An 18,606-nucleotide genomic window follows, 5' to 3' on the forward strand; every position below is an offset into this window, starting at 1 on the left:
GAAATGTTAGATGAACACATACCCACAAGTGGAATGGCAACAATCAAACACAATGTTCATTTTTATTATTATTTTCTTTTAACTGCAACAAACTCTTGATTATCTGGGGCAGTGGGAAGGGAGATAGATGGTGCAAAGGTAAAGACGAGCAATGGATTTTTATACATTATGTAAAAAAAAGCCATACATATTCATAATATATAATGTGATCGACTTTACTAAAAAAACATTTAAAATAATCATTTAGTATTTTTTATGTATTTTTTTTTTTTTTTTAAATTGCAGAAAAATCTTTCTATAACTAAATTAACCACAAATGCTATTTATTCAATACCTAGATATACAACAAGCAGTTAACAGACTGCAGACATTGTCCTAATGGCACAATTGAACTCCTGCGCTAACCCACTGCACATTACATAACTAGGGCAAGACTTTTTTTTCATTTTGTGATACTTGTAGATATTGGCATTGTGTAGGAAAGACTATTAATTAAACACGTTATTCTATACCTAGACATACTGCCTAATGTTAAACTGCATATGTTTTATTCTAATTATACTACAGAACTTCTAATGTACTGCAGTAACGTGAAAGAAAAGACTGATCTATGCTTCGGGGACACAGATTTTCCTTTGTACTAACTGCAGCACAACAGTAAAGAAGTTCTACTGTGTAGTCACAACTCAAAAACATCCATTATTCTACACTTAGCTATACACCCAGGTACAAAATAGTGTTTTCCCCATAATGCCATCCCATCCAAATTATATCAGAAATTCTGATATGATTTCTGTTTAGCAAAAATAAGACAAGGCATTCATCTACTACTGATAATAACAGCCTTTCTGTACATTTCATATGAAAAGTTCAACAGTTACATTCAGATAATCCATTCAACTCATGTGTGAATTTTTCCCTTGTTTTTAAAATCAAAAACTGCCCACTCATTAAACAGCAAATGCTACTGCAATAGATCCCAACTGTTTGCTCATTCATTTTAATAGTTCAGTTTCTGTTGCATTGTCAATTCAATGTAACTTCATTCTCAGTCATTGAATAAACAACATTTAACACTAAAAGAATGATAAAATCATTGAGATAAAAGATAATAATGAAAAGAAAGGAGAAATGAAATGAATATGAGCTGTAGCAAAAGCAGTTCAATGCTACACTGAGTAATCTGCCATGGATAACCAAGAGTCTATTGTATATATAAACTGCAATCTGCATATCTATAAAGATATGTAATGGAAGACAAACATGATAACTTATTTCAAAACACATCTCATAGTTTTCTTTCTTCATTTTCTCTAGAACTGGAGAGGCATTGAATATCTGAGTTGCCATTTTTAACTCGTTCTGTTGACTGAGAAGGATCCTTTGGATAGAGTTTCTTTTTTTTTGAGCTACGAAACAGTGGAAGTGTCTTATTCCCATTACGTGATGGAGTAAATACTTGAGTGGGAATGTACTGAGTGTCAGAACAATGTGAATATCTGCGTTGTTTTGTGTGCCATTTTCCTCCTGTCTCCCCAGAATTAAATTTGTTTTTTGGTGTGGAAGAGTTCAAGGCACTTGGCGTTTGAGGAAATGGTTCATTATGCTGCCACGTTCTTCTGTCTTTCTGTAAAGGTTGAGAAAGCATAGGTTTCTGTGCACTGTAAGTTCTACATGGTACATCTGCCAATTTTTTGTCACTATTGCTGCTAACTTCTGAATGATTCTGAGATCCTTTTGTGAGGTCTATTTCCTGTACAGAATTAAAAAAAAATAATATTATATATATACACATGGTATAATAATACAATAACTTTATTAATTTAAACAAATCAATTTATTTCTTAACTTATGAACTTAATTACACTTCAACACCAACATGTAACATAAATGGTATGAAATTTTTTCAGAAAAGAATACTACTTATATATTTCTTTTTCATCTAATGATTGAACAGTTATGTATATAATCACATACGTTGATCAATAACAAAAAGATGCATGGGCTGTCTGTCTTTTTTCTAGAAGTTGACTATTCACCTTTTCAGTGAATTTTCAATAATGGCAGTCTCGGTGGAGTGAGTTTTTTTTGCAGAATTGTGAAATATTGTAAAAATAAAAACTTTGTATATAAATGCTTTAAACTATGAAAAGTGTTCATATTTAGACTTGATTATCCAGAATAAAATTGTCAAAAAAAAAAACAAAAACAACACAGTAGAAAAGCTACTATTACTTTTTTGACGTAAAATATCCCCTACATCCAATTCTTAATTTCAGATTTTTTAAGCCAAAATCACATTGAGGTCAAGGGATGCAATTTTCCAATTCTAATTTCATGCTGACAACCATTATAAACTGTCTACAATTGGATTTGAAATGAAATGTAAGAGATGACAACATGTATTAGAAATATTAAAAATCCATGTTTAAGGAAACATTTGAAGCAACTTTTAACTTGTAGATGTATGTAGGTATTCCAAGAGACCATAATACATTAAAATGTAGATCTGTATGCGTATTGCTGAAAGAGTGAAAGATGCCAGCAAGGATGTATGTCACTGATAAATTGCAAAAAAGCACAGAACTCAACCCTAAGTATTTATATTTGATACAATCCCCCCCCTTCCAAGTTAGACCATATTTCTTCAATAGCACATTTCAAATTTCTAGCTGCTACATAACGGCTTTTATTGAGTAGAAATATAAAAATGGTAACGAAACCTATAAAGACTTCAATCTAAATTTATCAACTTTGCCCTTTCAGGTAACTTAAGCATAACCAAATCACAGATGCATCATCTAATTTATTAGGCTATTTTAATATTATATTTAAATCAACTAATAACATTTCATCAAAATTAATGAAAAAAAAAAAAAAAAAAAAAAAACCACCAGAAACCACAAGGCCACCTCTCAACTTTTGGCTCTAGAATTATATCACGGAACAGCAGATCAAGGTAATGTCTGGAAAATTTCAAATTTTACTCATTTTAATTATTACTTTAAAATAACCCATATATTACCTGTCAGATCTTCAGCCCTGGCCAGAGCAATCCCTTGTTCTTTCAATATTGTTGACACTATCAATTCACATTTCTCTTGGTCTATTTCTGGGCTGGCTATTCATTTTTGCTTCAAACAGATTAGTTAATCTCCCTACTCCCATTCTTTCTACATGCCCATACCACTTTAAGTCTGCTTCATCTACTATTGAATGGATAATTTTTACCCTAACATTTTTTTTTCTTATTCCCACATTTGTAATATACTCTTGCCATTGCTTAAGCCAACTAATATTTCCATTTATTCTTCTTAAAGCTCTTATTTCAGAAGATTCTAATTTTTGATCAATCCCTTTATTTCGTACCCAGCTCTCACCTACACTGGTTAAAATAGCTTAAAAAGCTCAATTTGTTTAACTGGCTTTTAAAATTCGTGCTTTACTTATTCTATCCTTTACTACCATGTCTAATCTTCATTAAAGATTGTTTCCGGAGACAAAATTATTTGTTATTACTTGTTCCAGGGTTACTGAAGGGTCTCAGGTTATCTAAACATATAAAAGAACTCCCCCCCCCCCACTCCACATCTCCCATTCCTGGCTTGTTGGGAACTAACTGGTATTTAGACCCATGACCAATTCTCACCTTTTAGCAAGGAGCCAACATGCAACTAAGCCAAAGAAATTAGAGAAATTAAAAGCTAAAACCTTATCATCACGCTAGATGACGGCATGCAATAAAATTAATATTCTCCCGTGCTTGGAGCTATTCCAGCTCAGATGAAGCTAATAGGTGCACTGAGATTTCCAGAGTGAGAACGGACCTGGTCAATTGTGGTTATCCAAGCCACATTTTAGACAAATGCTTATTGCAGGTGCAGGAGCTCACAATCCACCAGAGACCGTCATCAAACACATGACAATATGCCTACCAGCTACATTCCCTACTATCTGGGCATGTTGGGCCAGATTTCAAAAATCCTCCGGGAATAAATGCATGCAGCTACCCGGTGGAAGCTTGCATTCTCTGGTTTCTAATGTGAAGACTCTCTTTGCCCCTCTTTTGTGCAGCGGGGTCGTGTACCGCATAACTTGCAAAGATTGTGGCAGTTGCTACATAGGGGAGAGCTTGAGACGCCTTCAAGACAGTCTTGCAGAGCATGACAGGTCAATCTGCCTTGGTGAAACTGACCAGTCTGCAATCGTGGAACACTTCTGGTCGACCCATCATGACCTTAAACCCAAGCACGATTACGAAGTGATTGACCAATCCCGACACTTTCACCACCACCTCTGGCTAGTCACTTAACATCTCGTGCAATTCAAGAACTACGAATCGCTGTAAGGGCACAAGGCTACACCTTATCTTAGGGGCAACTATCTTGAAACTGGAGAAATGCTGGCAGCAAATCCACAAACGTCCGTGCAACAACAATGAGCAGCAACCTAGTAGTTGAATGTTTAATCTCATGCACACACAACTCTGTATTTGTTAAAAATTGTCTCTAATGTCTTTATCCTGTTAGAATTGCCGACGAAGGGGTCCACCATTTAACCCTGAAAGCTACATGTCATTTATAGTTTATTAAACTTTCTGGATCAAACAGTACAGTACTTATAAAATTCATAATTACATTTTGATAATTTAATGAAGTAAACACCAAGCTCAACATCCTGAAATCTCTTTCCTTTGAGAGTAGGGTGGATGGTTGACCTTAACATGTCATGTTTTGTCAGAAATAGCTTCATGAGTGCAGAATGGGCAGGGGCATTGTTGTGAAATGCCCCTGCACTTTCTCTTGAAATCATGGTTTCCCACCCAGGGACTGCATTTCAATAGTCTTTGAAACACTTTGTACATAGAAAGCAGCACTGACACTCTCTCTCTCTCTCTCTGCTTCAGTACAATTTCCTTGTAAATCACATCCTATTCATCAAAAAACATGACCAACATTATCTAATCATCTCTGGGTCATATCACTTTTAAATAAACAACATTAATGATACAGGTAGCACTCTATTTACGTTGGGGTTAGGTTCCTGGGGGGGGGGACAGGCACAAATGGAACCCTTTATATAATGGAGTCAATCAGAAACCACAGGGTTAGATTCCAGGCACCAAAAATTTTACCTACCACTTTGCATCGATTGTTTCATTTTATTAGCATTATTCATAGTTGTTAGTAATAGTCGATGGAGGCATATTCACAGCACTACACACATTAGGACTGCTTTCATCAGATTCTATCCTCCGAATATTGCACCAGGATTCAATTAACTACTTTTACCAGCCATGGGCGTGTCTTTATTCTATTAAATTAAAAACTTTATAACACGATTTATTAATCAGGACAATTAATAAAAAAATGTTAGCGTAATAAATTTCCAACACGTGTAAATAGTGTAATAAATTTCCAACACGTGTAAATAGCATAAACAACCACCAACTGAATGCTTCACCGTGCTGACCTTTCCTACCCGCATCCACGAGTGGTTACTTTGAGGGCAGGAATCTTTATCGTCTCTGATATGAATGTGCTAATTGCTGATTGGCTCAGATTGTCCTAAATCACATGAACAGTGCACAATATGTAGCACAGTATGATGCTGATAAATTTTGTCTGACGATTTTAAACTTTCAATTTATAAAAAATTTGGGGGGGAAAAATTGCAAAACAAATAAATAAATAAAAATGGCGTTGTGGTTAGTGATCGGTGCTATTGCAAATCGGCACAAATCGGACCAGCGCAAAACGAAGGCTACCTGTAATTAATTAATGCACATCATATGTTTCAGATAAATTACATATCATTATATGTATAATTTATCTTTATTTATTTATTTATTTATTATTATTTTTTTTCAATTATATACTCATCTTCAGTGACAATATGTCCAGACCAAGGTTTAATTAGCGACAGAGATATTGATTCCCATTCTTGTGCAAGGAATGATGCAAGCTCAGTGGAATTTCTAGAATGGAGCCATAACTTGCAACCCCTCCCATATAGGCTATATTCTCCTCTGAAGGTATGGGTTCACTTAAAGAGTTCTGCGGGAACTTGCATTACATCCATTAAATAAAAATCTGAACCAACTGCTCCTTTAAAATGGTAAACAAGGATATCATCCCAATACCCTACAACTTTGAAAATTCCTCAACATGGAACAATGGAGAACAGTATAGTCAATGACAGTGATTTAAGTCCACACTATTAAACTACAATCTCCTAATAAACCTTTCTGCAATGTTAATGGGATAGAATCTAGTGCTGTTTCTTCTAGGTGAAAATGCATTGCAAATCTGACTGATGATACTACTTTAACAGAGCATTTGTGTATAGGAGTTAAGGGACCAAGGATAGCTCAGCAAACATAAGCAAGTTGCCGTGTGTGAAATTTTTGATGCCTTTAAATTAGGACAAGATAACACCCACCTTGCATGCGTGTGACTCCTCCGTTAGCCTTCTGCCTGATTCTGTCTTGCTCCCTTTCTCGCACAATGAATTAATCATACAGTGTCTTTATGATGTTTTTCAACAGTAGTTATTTTGATTTGATAGTGCGAATACAAAACAAAATACAGAGGTTCCATTATCAGGTTACCCAAATTTCACTTGTACCACACAACTTTGTTCATGCAGTCAGACAAGTGTTTAGTTTCATATATGATGAATTTGTATTTAATAATATCATTAATTTTTGTTTGTACTTTTTTGTCACTTTTCAGTACCAGTGTATCTACAGGGATGGACAAAATAATGAAACAATCTGTGACAAGAATTACAGGTATGCACTAATATGGGTTGGGCAACCCTTCACTTTTAAAACAGCTTCTATTCTATCTGGAATAGAATCAAATAAACCTTAAACTGTCTTAAGAGGAATAATGAACCGTTTTTCATAGAGGAATGTTTCAAGTTCCTTGAGTGATGAAGGTGGAGAAAATCTGCTCTCATTCTCCTCTCAAAATTTGCCCGCAGTAATTCAATAATATGGCATCATTTGTGGGAACAATGCTTGCACCACGGGATGAATCTGGTCACTCAAAATATCAAAGTAACCAGTGGCAGTAATTTGCCAGTTCAGTGTGATGATAGGACCTAAAAAATACCAAGATATTGCTGCCCAAAATATCATCGATCCTCCTCCTACATGTTTGATGGTTGGCACATGACAGTGAGAATTCCCCCCCCCTCCAAATGTTGGGAAAAGTGCGAATGATGATTAATCTGAAAATGATGTTTCCAATAATCAAGTGTTGAGTTTTTATGATCCTTACACCACTGCATCCTCTCTATAACATTACCATCAGTGACAATTAGCTTGGCAATAGCTGAAATGTATCCCATAAATTTCAGCTTCATGAAGTGCTTGTTGATCTGTTTTGTTAGAAACTGGATTGCCTAGACTCACATTAAGTTCTGCAGTTGTTTTTGAGGCAGAGTTTTGTCTTCAGACCACATCTTTTTCAGTACCTAGGTAGCAGTCTCTTTCAGTCTGCTTTTTCTGCCACAATTCACATCCTATCAGATTTGTTTTTCCATACTTGCTGAATTCAGACACACTTTCACTAGTTGTTCTTGATACATTAAACAAATCAGCAATTTTAATCACCAATGATCCTGCTAAATGTGTACTAACAATTTAACCTCTTCGGAATTCAGACATGTTGGTCCTTTATTTTTCCCCCATGCATTTTTTTTTTTTTTTTACTTCTAAAGTGAACAAAATTATTGCTACATGATGTTCATAAACGTCATACAGCCATTACAAACTCTACTACTTTCGTACCTGGGTTTCCATTATTTTGTTCTCCCCGTATATTAATATAAGCCTTAATATTAGTCATGCAAAGTTGTAAATTTTTACTTCCTGTGTTTCAAAACATTGAATGTAGGGAGCCCTGCATTGAACAATAACAATGCTGAATGTTTCTTTCAGCAACAAGCCCAAGTACCATTAAACATTTTTTGATAAATTATATTATCAACCCAATCATGCTGTGTAACTAATAAACAGTAATTCTCAACAGGGAAGTTTTCTATCAATACCCAGCTTCAGGCATTTAAAATAGGGGCTTAACCAACCACCCACTTAAATTTCACTTCATGCAGTTTAAAGTTTATTATTAAGTACAGTAGTGGTGGGTACCACAAATGAGATGACAATGACCACTGCAACAGCCATCTGGGTAGTGACAATACACCCCTAAATAGATACTTCTCTATTGAAAGGTAGTTTATTGTTCATACAAAGCACAAGGAAAACTGCCTTCTGCCTTCAACAGGATAGTCTTCACTCTTAAAGAATGAACTTAGCAATATTATCCTGCTATTATTGCAGTGTTCCACAATAAAAACATGAATATTTATTTATTTATTATCTGGTGTAGGCATTTCAAAAATTACAGTGATCATGAAATAATCAGAACATTTCATAAAATAAAATATTAAAATACAGCTATTGCTAGAATCAGCTTAGAAGCACAGAATTAATAAGCTAGTTAAACATATATATAAAACTATATCCAGGAAAAAAACACTGTACAAGGCAATGTTAGCAATCATAAATTGCCTGAACAGTTTTCAATCAGCTGTGCCATGACCACGTTGCTACAATTTCAGTTTGCAGTACTCATTTCACCTTACAAAGACAACAAAAATTGCAGTTTTGCTACTTTAGTATTCATCCTCCCCTAGTAGTATTGTTTCTTATTCAGAAATCTTCTGCACCAACATCCCAACGATCAAAGGATAGGCAAACTTTGGAGATATACCCCACTGCCAGCTTCTACCATACCAGTGCTAATCTAAATTGTAGTTCACTCTTCCTTAATTGCTTCACCAATCATCATCATCAGCCATTTTCAATCCACTGCAGGATGAAGGCCTCTCCAGCAACTTTCCAGTTCCTTCTGTTTTGAGCACTGGCCATCCATTGTATTGTTGTGCTCTCATAGGCTGGAGGGTTTGGTCTTTTCCTCTTCACGCTGACCAGGCGTCTTGAAGAGAACCACTCTACACGTTCGTTGCCACCTAAGTGACATAACAGGGCTTACCATCGAGAAGGTGTGCATGAGTGGATTTTAGGGAGGCAGGCCAACCGACTTCTCCTAAATCTTCTGTAATAGAGAGATACTGGATCCATCAGTGTTTTAGGCTGAGTGTCTGATAACACACAGGATACCTGTTCCCCTCTAAGTCTCCCCTCTAAGCTTCACCAATAGGTCTATGTAAATATCTAAATTAAGTATATTATTGTATGCTTGCTTTGGTATTTAAAAAGTTAACTTTCATCTTACTGTGCTTGAAGCAAACATACTAATACCTATTTCACCTTATGTTTTAGACTTTCTTGTAACAGATTAGCGTACGCATGAAAATTTAACATAACTGAAACTGTTCAGACAAATCATGAGGGGCATTTGTGGTATAGTTAGGGAGATGATAAGCGTACTTGTTAACTTTCAGAAGTTGAAAAAGGGGAAATTTTTTTAACAGAGCTCCTACTTCAGCTCAATTGTTCTGAATGGCACTGAATGAATAGTGATCCCAGACTGTTCTTCCAAATTAATGCAAGTCATATGTTTCAGATAAATTACATATCATCATATGTATATTTATCTTTATTTATTTATTTATTTTTTTTTTGTTGTATTCAATTATATAGTGTTGGCTAATGCAAAATCTTGATGTTTCATAACCTGGTTGAAGCTGACTACAATGCATCATTCCAATTCACACGGATTTGAAGTTGTATCACTCAACAAACTCACAAAGTAATGCTCACAGACTTAAAAAATAAAAACTACCCAATCAAAAACCTGATTATAGGAATATTTAGACCCAGAAGGTTGGCTGGTATGCAAAAGCATCTAATGTTTCCATTACTTTAAATACCCACATTAAATTCTGTCTAGAAACTTCTATTCTCTGTATAATGATTCTATGTAGAAGAAATAAGTCATGGCCAATCCAATTGCGAAGATGAAAATGCAACTAATTCAGGGCACCACTTTCAATGAACAACTAATGTTTAATTATAAATAATATATATATATATATAAGGGGTGTTCATACTCATATCTCACTTCAGGTGGTAAAATTTTTATTCTACTTATACTTATTTTAGATACATAATCAAGTTTTATAGAAGTAACATTACCAAATCACTAGCTAAACTACAAGTAGATCCCGAAGAAGAAGCGCTTCTGTCAGATGAAGTGGAACTTGATGACTGCCTGTCCAGTGAAGAGCTAAAATTCAAAGACAGTAAAATAATAATTATGTATACGGTTGAAAGTTTACATATGCTGCTTAATTAAAATATGAGCAATATAAAAACAGAACTGTTCATTACAAATTATTATAATTATAGCATAGCACATGTTAACTTGTAAACAGTTGAACAAGTAATAATTTGAACAATTATTATTTGTTCAATTGCAAACAGGTCTGCATTTAGTTTACTTAACCTGTCTGAAGCTGTATACACTTTAAGTTGCCACGTAGATGCCCAGTTTCCAGAGACTGAACAGTTCCCAGTTTACAGAACCTGTCTTTCTTGGTAGGAATACTTTGTGTCCCCAACTAATCTTGCTGTTTTTCTCTGCATCCTTTCCAACAAATCAACATCCTTCCAAAAATGAGGTTTCCAAATCTTTTTTTGGGAATTCAAAATGGGAATTCACAATGGAATAATTACCCACTTTGACCATTCTGAACAAGTTCCCATATATCATTGATAGAATCCCATGAGTTGTTCTAGCAGCCCATCTGCACTGCTCAGACAACTTCATGTTGGCCTATACAACTGACCTATGGCCTATACAAGTGACTTAAGGGCAACCTTAGGTTTGATGCTACTCAAATGGCATGTTACCCTGGAATTACTGCTCTCCAAATGCAGTACCTTGCATTTATAAATATTTACTGCACTGGGCTTGAATGCTATCTGTCTATAGCTTTCTTGACTACTTTATGGTCAAATTTTCTTCCCTCTCTTAACTTGTCTTGCTTGTTTGTTGATATGCATTCATATTGGAAATCTATAAATACTATTGACAATATGCTTGTCTTATGATTCTTGTAACAAATGGCAACCTTTTTTAGAATATTTGAATGCTATAGCAAAATATCCTACTGAATTTAGGTGGAGATGGCTGTAGCAAATTATAACAGCACAACCATAACTCTTATCTTAGAGACAAGGCTAGTGTGCCATTCTTGTTTTCACCATTTCCAACATGTGTGATATACATAAAAAATGGAAAAAAATTTCATTCATATAAGAACAGGATCCTTCAGAATGAGAAACCACTTATGTTTGTTTGTTATTTGGTTTTTATGAGCATTAGCAACTAAGGCCATATTGCTCTGGGGATATGCGGTGGTCATTCCCTGACCTTTCCGCATCCTCCGTATTTGGTGGTCACAACCGCCTGTTATGCTCATATCACTAACTCTAAGCATATTCAGTGCACATAAATATATATAATATGGAAGGTGTTACAGTACAAGTAATACCTTTTACAATTTGTGTACTAGTATGATTATTAAATTAGTTTTGCATACCTGGAGTTCACATAACTCATCATATGAATACAGTGAATTGAATTGCTACACTGGGATATTTTTCATTTCGATAGTGTCTGTATATCAAGTATATCAACACTTTGCTAAGTTGCCAAAAGGGCAAACTAGCAAAGCATTGTAATTTTTTTAGAAATGCTTATAGGTTTTAAAGAAAGCAATGAAACTAACATAAGAATATGGCAATCTTTTATGTGCATAAACAAATGATATATATATATGGGCACGTATCTATATGGGGACAGTGGTGCATTTACACCTGACTCACCCAAATCAGATTTTGTTGCAGATATTTTATTTTACACACTATCTTTTATTGCAGCACACACAGGAAGTATGTAGATATCAACTTAAGCAACCTTATTAACCCCAAAACAAGGCTCAATTGAGGACAGGGATGCCCAGATTTTTCAATGTCATGATCTACTTCCAACATTAAAACCATACACACAAACAAAATAACAATGAGAAGGGATTAACTACATCTGATAAACCAAATGGTATGAATATTTACAAAATCCACCTTTTTTTTTTTTTTAATTACAAAATATTAGCCCATGCATATTATTGTAATACAGTGGATTCGGGTTATTTGGGCCACTGGTTAATTGGGGCAAATCTTAAAAAAACAGAAACCAATCGAGAAAATAGCCAGGGTTTACTTCGCTTAATTGGGACAGCAGACTGCAGCACTGGAGATTACCCTACGATTGTCTCCGATGGTACCACATGGCTCGGTCGAAATTCTGGAGGTCACAACCATAAAACAATTAGCAGTCACCTGTTTATTGGGCTTTTCTGTTACTGAAATCTATCATAAACGGACAGTAAACTCGATCTTACTGAATTTGCGGTAACACCGACAGCTGGAATTCTGTGAGTTATTATGTCGAAATGTGTTTACACTTCCACGAAATCTTCAATCATATAAAAAATTAATTTTCAGATCTTCTCTTCATTCCTATTTTTAAAGCTTTGTAACTCGTTACTCCGTTTTCACTTGCGCATATTGTGTTACTTGCAATTTGTGTGTGCCGTGTTCTTTGTTATTGATTGCTTATCTTTTTACTGTTTTAAATTTTAACCCCTACCCACAAATGTCAGTGAACAGAAATGTCAACTAGTTCGTATGTACATATTACAGTACGTATTAATTATTCCGATTATCACGTATATTCTTCCGATTTTCATGTATCATTTAATTTTTTAATTGGTAAGGTAATAAAGGGTAAATTTGTGCTTAATATATCTTTGCTTTTATAGCCTGTGGATAATATTCCTCCTATTTTTGCTAATTAGAATCGCTGTTTAATAGAATTAAAATTCAATTCACAAACATGATCACAACGAATGGCGCTTACTGCACATCATATAGTGAACAGTACTTTATTATGGTGACTCCATCGTACCGTGATATGATTGTACAGTGAACCAATTGTAAGGGGGGGGGATTACATTGTATTTTTAACTATTTACGTGAAACTCCGTATAATTGGGGCAGCCGCTTAATCGGGCCAAAATGCACTAGTCCTGATGTGTCCCAAATAACCGGAATGGACTGTATTTCAATTACACTTTTATTTATAATTGTTCATGATTATTTGAATGGTAAAGGTTACCAAACACTTTTGGTATGGTAGAAAATAATTCCCTTTTTAGCAATTTTGATGCTTAATCTAAAATTTGAATCTTACCATTTCCTCCAGCAGTACACCAATTTTATCCACGCCCCACCCAGTTTTTAACCAGAAATTAAAAAAAAAAAAAAATCCCCAACCAATTTTAAATTTTTTGATTTTTCCAGAATGAAATTTCCTTAAATCAACAGTAAACTATAAATTCTCTTCAGTTAACCAAAAACTGACAATACTATTGGTTCAAATAATTTCTCATTTGCACAATCACTGTACACACCCCCTACCCATTAACATTTACATTTTCTTTAAAATGGTTATAACATTTCACGCAACTGAATGCTAATGGGCAACGCAATAAAAGTTATTCACAAAATATAAAATGACAATTTTGCAAAACAAAAGAATAAAAGCTCCCCCCCCTATATATTTCGTGTGAAATTATATGCCACACTTCCAATATGTGAGGAAAACTCAATCCCATTCTATGAATGTTAGGTAAAATAATATTAGAGCAATGACGGTCAATGTAGCTCAGTAATCCTACAATTATTATGCATATAATAACTGCTAATTACACAAATTTATTTCAGTACCTGAATTTTTGGTCAACCTCATCCCTACCACAGACATTGAACTTTTCTTGTATTCATATTTTTAAATATGAATACAAGAAAAAAAAAGAAGAAAAAAAAGATATGATTTTATATATGAAAATTATCAATTACTGAAAGTCAGGAAATAACATCTTTTTTTTATGAGAACCCCAAACACGAGAGGTATTAGAACCTATAGTACTTAGTACCGTGCTTGGGTTGGAGGTTGAGAAGACGAAAGATCTGTCACTTAAACTTAAAAGTTGTACAATTTAAACAATATTATCTACAAATAAAAAAGATTTATATCCTTCATATAATTAGGATTAAATAAAAACTTACTTTCTTTTGAAGTGTGAAACTGGTTGAGTTACAGGAAAAACTTCTCTTATCCAGCTACGATAGTCAACAACTTCATCTGAGACTTGCATTATAAGACCTAATATACTGGAGAAGAATGGGGACATTAATTTCCATTCAATAACAAAAACAAAAGAAAAGCAATTCAAACCAAAATAATGCCATACTAGCACTAATCCCTTTCATTACACGATATCTTTCAATGTACATATTCCAGTAACCAGTTGTAGAAGGTTTTGGAATAATAACATAATTTTTGGAATGGATCATGACTAAACTACTGTGATTCAACAAAAATTATCCATTTTTACAAATATCAGAAAAAATTTGCATGTGTTTATGATGTTAATTTTTTTTAACTGGAAAGAACTAAACCCTTCTATTATGCAAAATTACTAAAAAAAAACTTAATAAATATTTTCTAGCAGTGCACTCAGAGTAACATACCCAACTGATATGTTACTCTAGGAGTAATGTCCTTAAGCAAGATCTTTTCAAGAGGTTGGTTGGTTGGTTGGTTGGGTTTTATTGGCGCATCAGCAACTAAGGCTATAATGCGCCAAAACCTTGTCATAAAAAAGTAAAAAACGTTCAGTGACCTAATGAATTAGGTCACTAAGTCAAAATATAAAAACCAAGTATAAACTGTAAAAGATAAATATCAGTAAACAAGTAACAATAATAAGGTAGATTTTTTAAATGTGCGTAAAGAGGTTTACTGATTTTAGAAAGCTAAAAATAGCAGACACATGGTCATTGTCAGATAAAATCTGACTGAGTGTATACGGCTCAGTCAGATGGTTAAAAGCGATAAAACGAGCATTTCTAAAACTAGTACAGTCACATAAAATATGTTGAACAGATAAGATGGTGTCGCATTGCTCGCACATAGGAGGGTCATCAGTCCTCAGCAGAAAGGAGTGTGTCAAATGACAATGTCCTATGCAGAGCCGAGCAAGAACAACTTCCTCTTTGCGATCCCTGCGTAAGCTGGACCGCCAAGGATGGATCACAGGCTTAATTCGACATAGTTTATTTGTAATAACCAGGCGATGCCACGAATCTTGCCACTGAGATTGTAGGTTACTACAGATCACTTGCCTGTAGTCTGTATAGGGGACTAACAGGCCAGGATTAACCGTCAGGGGTGCCGATTTGGCTGCAATGTCAGCCAAATCATTTCCTCTAATCCCGATGTGACTGGGGATCCAGCAGAAGCGGATATCGAATCCACTTACATAGAGGTTGTATATTATCTGCTGAATTCGGGACAGGGTTGGATGATTAGTATGTGACATCGCTGTTAAAGCCTGTAGTGCACTCATTGAATCGGCATATATAATACACCGTTGGTAGCGATGCTTTCTAATGTGATCTAGAGCTAACTCTATACCATGCAGCTCTGCAGTGTAAATGCTGCAGTCCAGGGGTATCTGTTCTGATATGGTGTCATTTGGAAAAACAGCAGCAGATCCCACATACGATTCTGACTTCGAGCCGTCTGTGTAAACTGGCAAGAAGTCAGAATGTTCTGCACGGTGTTGTGAATAGAGCTGAAGGTAGACAGAAGCTGGAGTATTAGACTTCTTCGCAATCTTGAGCGAGAAGTCACATGCTGGTGTTTGTGCATGCCAGGGTGGAAGGGGCTCCTTTGGTGATCGAGCAACCTTGTCTACCGAGATGTTAAGCTCATTGAGTAGCTCTTGAACACGAATGCCGAATGGGCGATTGGCGGTCCGTCGTGTGTTATAAAGATTTTCCCATCGTGGCTCGAAAACCGATGTCCACGTGGGATGGTCTGGCAGGGACTTCAGCTTGAAGGCATATTGTAGAGACAACTGCATTCGTCGAAGCAACAAGGATGGTTCATTTGCTTCGACATACAGACTTTGGACAGGTGATGTTCTGAATGCACCAGTAGCAATACGAATGGCTTGGTGATGGACGGGGTCAAGCCAACGAACAGCGCTATTTCTGGCAGATGCATATACCTGAGACCCATAATCTAATTTTGAACGTACAAGTGCACGGTACAGACGTAGTAGAGTGCATCGGTCTGCACCCCAAGAGGTAGAAGAGAGAGACCGGAGAATGTTAAGCCCTCTCGTGCACTTTGTACGTAGCTGACGAATGTGTTGGACAAATGTCAGCTTTTTGTCAAAAATGAGTCCCAGGAATTTCGCCTCTGATACAACTGGAATGGTGCTTTGTCCAAGTCGTAATTCAGGCTCAGGGTGGAGGTTACGTTTGCGACAAAAATGTACGCAAACGGTCTTCTCCGGTGAGAAACTGAAACCATTGGCCGTGGCCCAGGAGTTAAGACGGTCAATAGTTTGTTGCAGTTGTCTCTCAATAACCCTCATATTGCATGATTGAGAGAATATGCTGAAGTCATCAACATAGAGTGCACTGTTTATAGTTGGAGGAAGTTGTTCAGAAATAGAATTTATTTTGATGGCAAAAAGCGTAACACTTAAGACAGATCCTTGTGGTATCCCCTCCTCTTGGCAAAAAGGCCGCGAAAGGGAGGATCCTACACGAACTTGGAAATAACGAGAGGATAAAAAATTTTTAATGAAAATGGGAAGGTGACCTCTTAGACCGAGGTTGTAAAGGTCTTTTAAAATACCAAATCTCCAAGTTGTGTCGTACGCTTTTACCCTGTCACTTTTCAAGAGAACACCACTTGGAAAAACAGAGAAACAAGACCATCAACAATAACATTAATAATGTTATCATCACAATATATAATTCTATGATAATCATAAAATATTTAATATTACATGCACAAACAGACAATTTCAGTTTATACAACTACAGAACACATCTTTATCTATTAGGTGACATAGATTATCACTGAGTTAACTGCAATAAGCTTCTTAAATTGATCAGCTGAATATCTTGGCAATGAACCTGTGAAAAATGACTTTTTTTTTAAAGCTTGTTTTGTAACCAGTCCATCTTTCATCATAAAATTTTGCTACAATACTTTCAGCACAGTACTAACTCAACCCTCAAATTATGGGTTTTATATACATATAGTATTAGTATTAGTAATGGCCGCATGGTGCAAGAAAGCCTATGGCTTATGCTGCACCAGCCAAAAAAAAAAAAAAAAAAATCCGAACAAAACAATGATAAAAGCAAACAAAAAAAAATAATAATAATAAATAAATAAACAATAATAATTAATAAAAAAAAAAAAAAAAGAAATTAAACCTATCTTCCTATGCGCTTCTCTTACCCGAAAGTACTATCCAGATGACCTTTGAATTTCCCCAAACTGTCGGCCTCTACCACCCATGAAGGCAACTTATTCCAATGATTTATAACTCCCTGGCTAAAATAAAACTTCCTGCAGTCCAATCTAAACACCCCCCCCCCCCCGTAACTTGAATTTATGTCCCCTAGTTCTAGCATCATTTAAAATCTTGAAAATTTCATCCTCATTCATTTTACTGATGCCTCTCAGAGCCTCAATCAAATCTCCTCTAAAGTGTCTACTTTCCAAACTCTGCAACCCACATATTCGAAGTCTTTCTTCATAAGGACGCCCTTTTGCCGATCTCACCAGGCGAGTTACCTGTCTTTGCACCCTTTCAAGAAGCTCGATGTCTTTCTTTAGATGCGGTCTCCATACTTGAACACAGTATTCCAAGTGTGGACTAACATAAGCCTTATATAATGGGATTATCACGTCCCTATCTCTACTTGCAAAAGTTCGATTGATCATCGATAGGACACCATGGGCCTTCCTTGCAACCTGTTTACAATGCTCAGAGAATTTCATGTCTGACCGTATCGTAACACCCGAGTCCCTTTCCTCCAGTACTGGGTTTAGTTGAACTCCACCAAGTGAATAAGTTATTTTGGGATTACTGTTTCCCAGGTGTAATACCTTACACTTTGTTGGATTAAAGCATAGCTGCCATTTTTCTGACCATTCCTGAAGTCTATCTAGGTCTCTTTGAAGAAGCTCAGCTCGACAGTGATCATTAACTACTCTACCAATTTTAACATCATCTGCAAATTTAGACATCACGCCCTCTATCCCTTCTTCAATGTCGTTTATGAAAATTAAAAACAACAGTGGTCCTAATACTGATCCTTGGGGAACCCCACTTCTTACATCAACCCAATCTGAGGAATAGCCATTTATCACAACCCTCTGCTTCCTGCCCTGAAGCCACCCTTCTATCCATCTAAGGATTTTCCCAGTGATTCCAACCTGTTCTAGCTTATAAAGCAACCGCTCATGTGGGACTGAGTCAAAAGCTTTGCTGAAATCTAAATAAACAATGTCGAAATTATTCCCTAAATCCAGCTCGTGAGTGACCCTTTCGAAATAGCGAACCAGATTTGTTAAACATGATTTTCCCTTTACAAAACCATGCTGAGTATCCTTGAGAATTTCAATT

The 18,606-nt window shown here is 35.7% G+C and overlaps 1 protein-coding gene across 1 annotated transcript in view; it reads right to left on the reverse strand.

Annotated features, from left to right (window-relative positions):
- LOC150082519 (terminal nucleotidyltransferase 4B-like) overlaps window positions 1-18,606 on the reverse strand; it is an 89,783-nt gene continuing 71,177 nt past the window's right edge. The window contains exons 9-11 of the mRNA XM_090377820.1: window positions 14,171-14,275; window positions 10,172-10,262; window positions 1-1,753 (exon numbers count right to left, since the gene is read on the reverse strand). Of these exons, the coding sequence (XP_090233946.1) occupies window positions 1,289-1,753; window positions 10,172-10,262; window positions 14,171-14,275 (661 nt within the window). The 3' untranslated portion in view covers window positions 1-1,288. The remainder of the gene's footprint in view (window positions 1,754-10,171; window positions 10,263-14,170; window positions 14,276-18,606) is intronic.

Source organism: Mastigoproctus giganteus, chromosome 7 (genome assembly GCF_048544385.1).
Source record: "Mastigoproctus giganteus isolate SK-2022 chromosome 7, ASM4854438v1, whole genome shotgun sequence".
NCBI lineage: Eukaryota > Metazoa > Arthropoda > Arachnida > Uropygi > Thelyphonidae > Mastigoproctus > Mastigoproctus giganteus.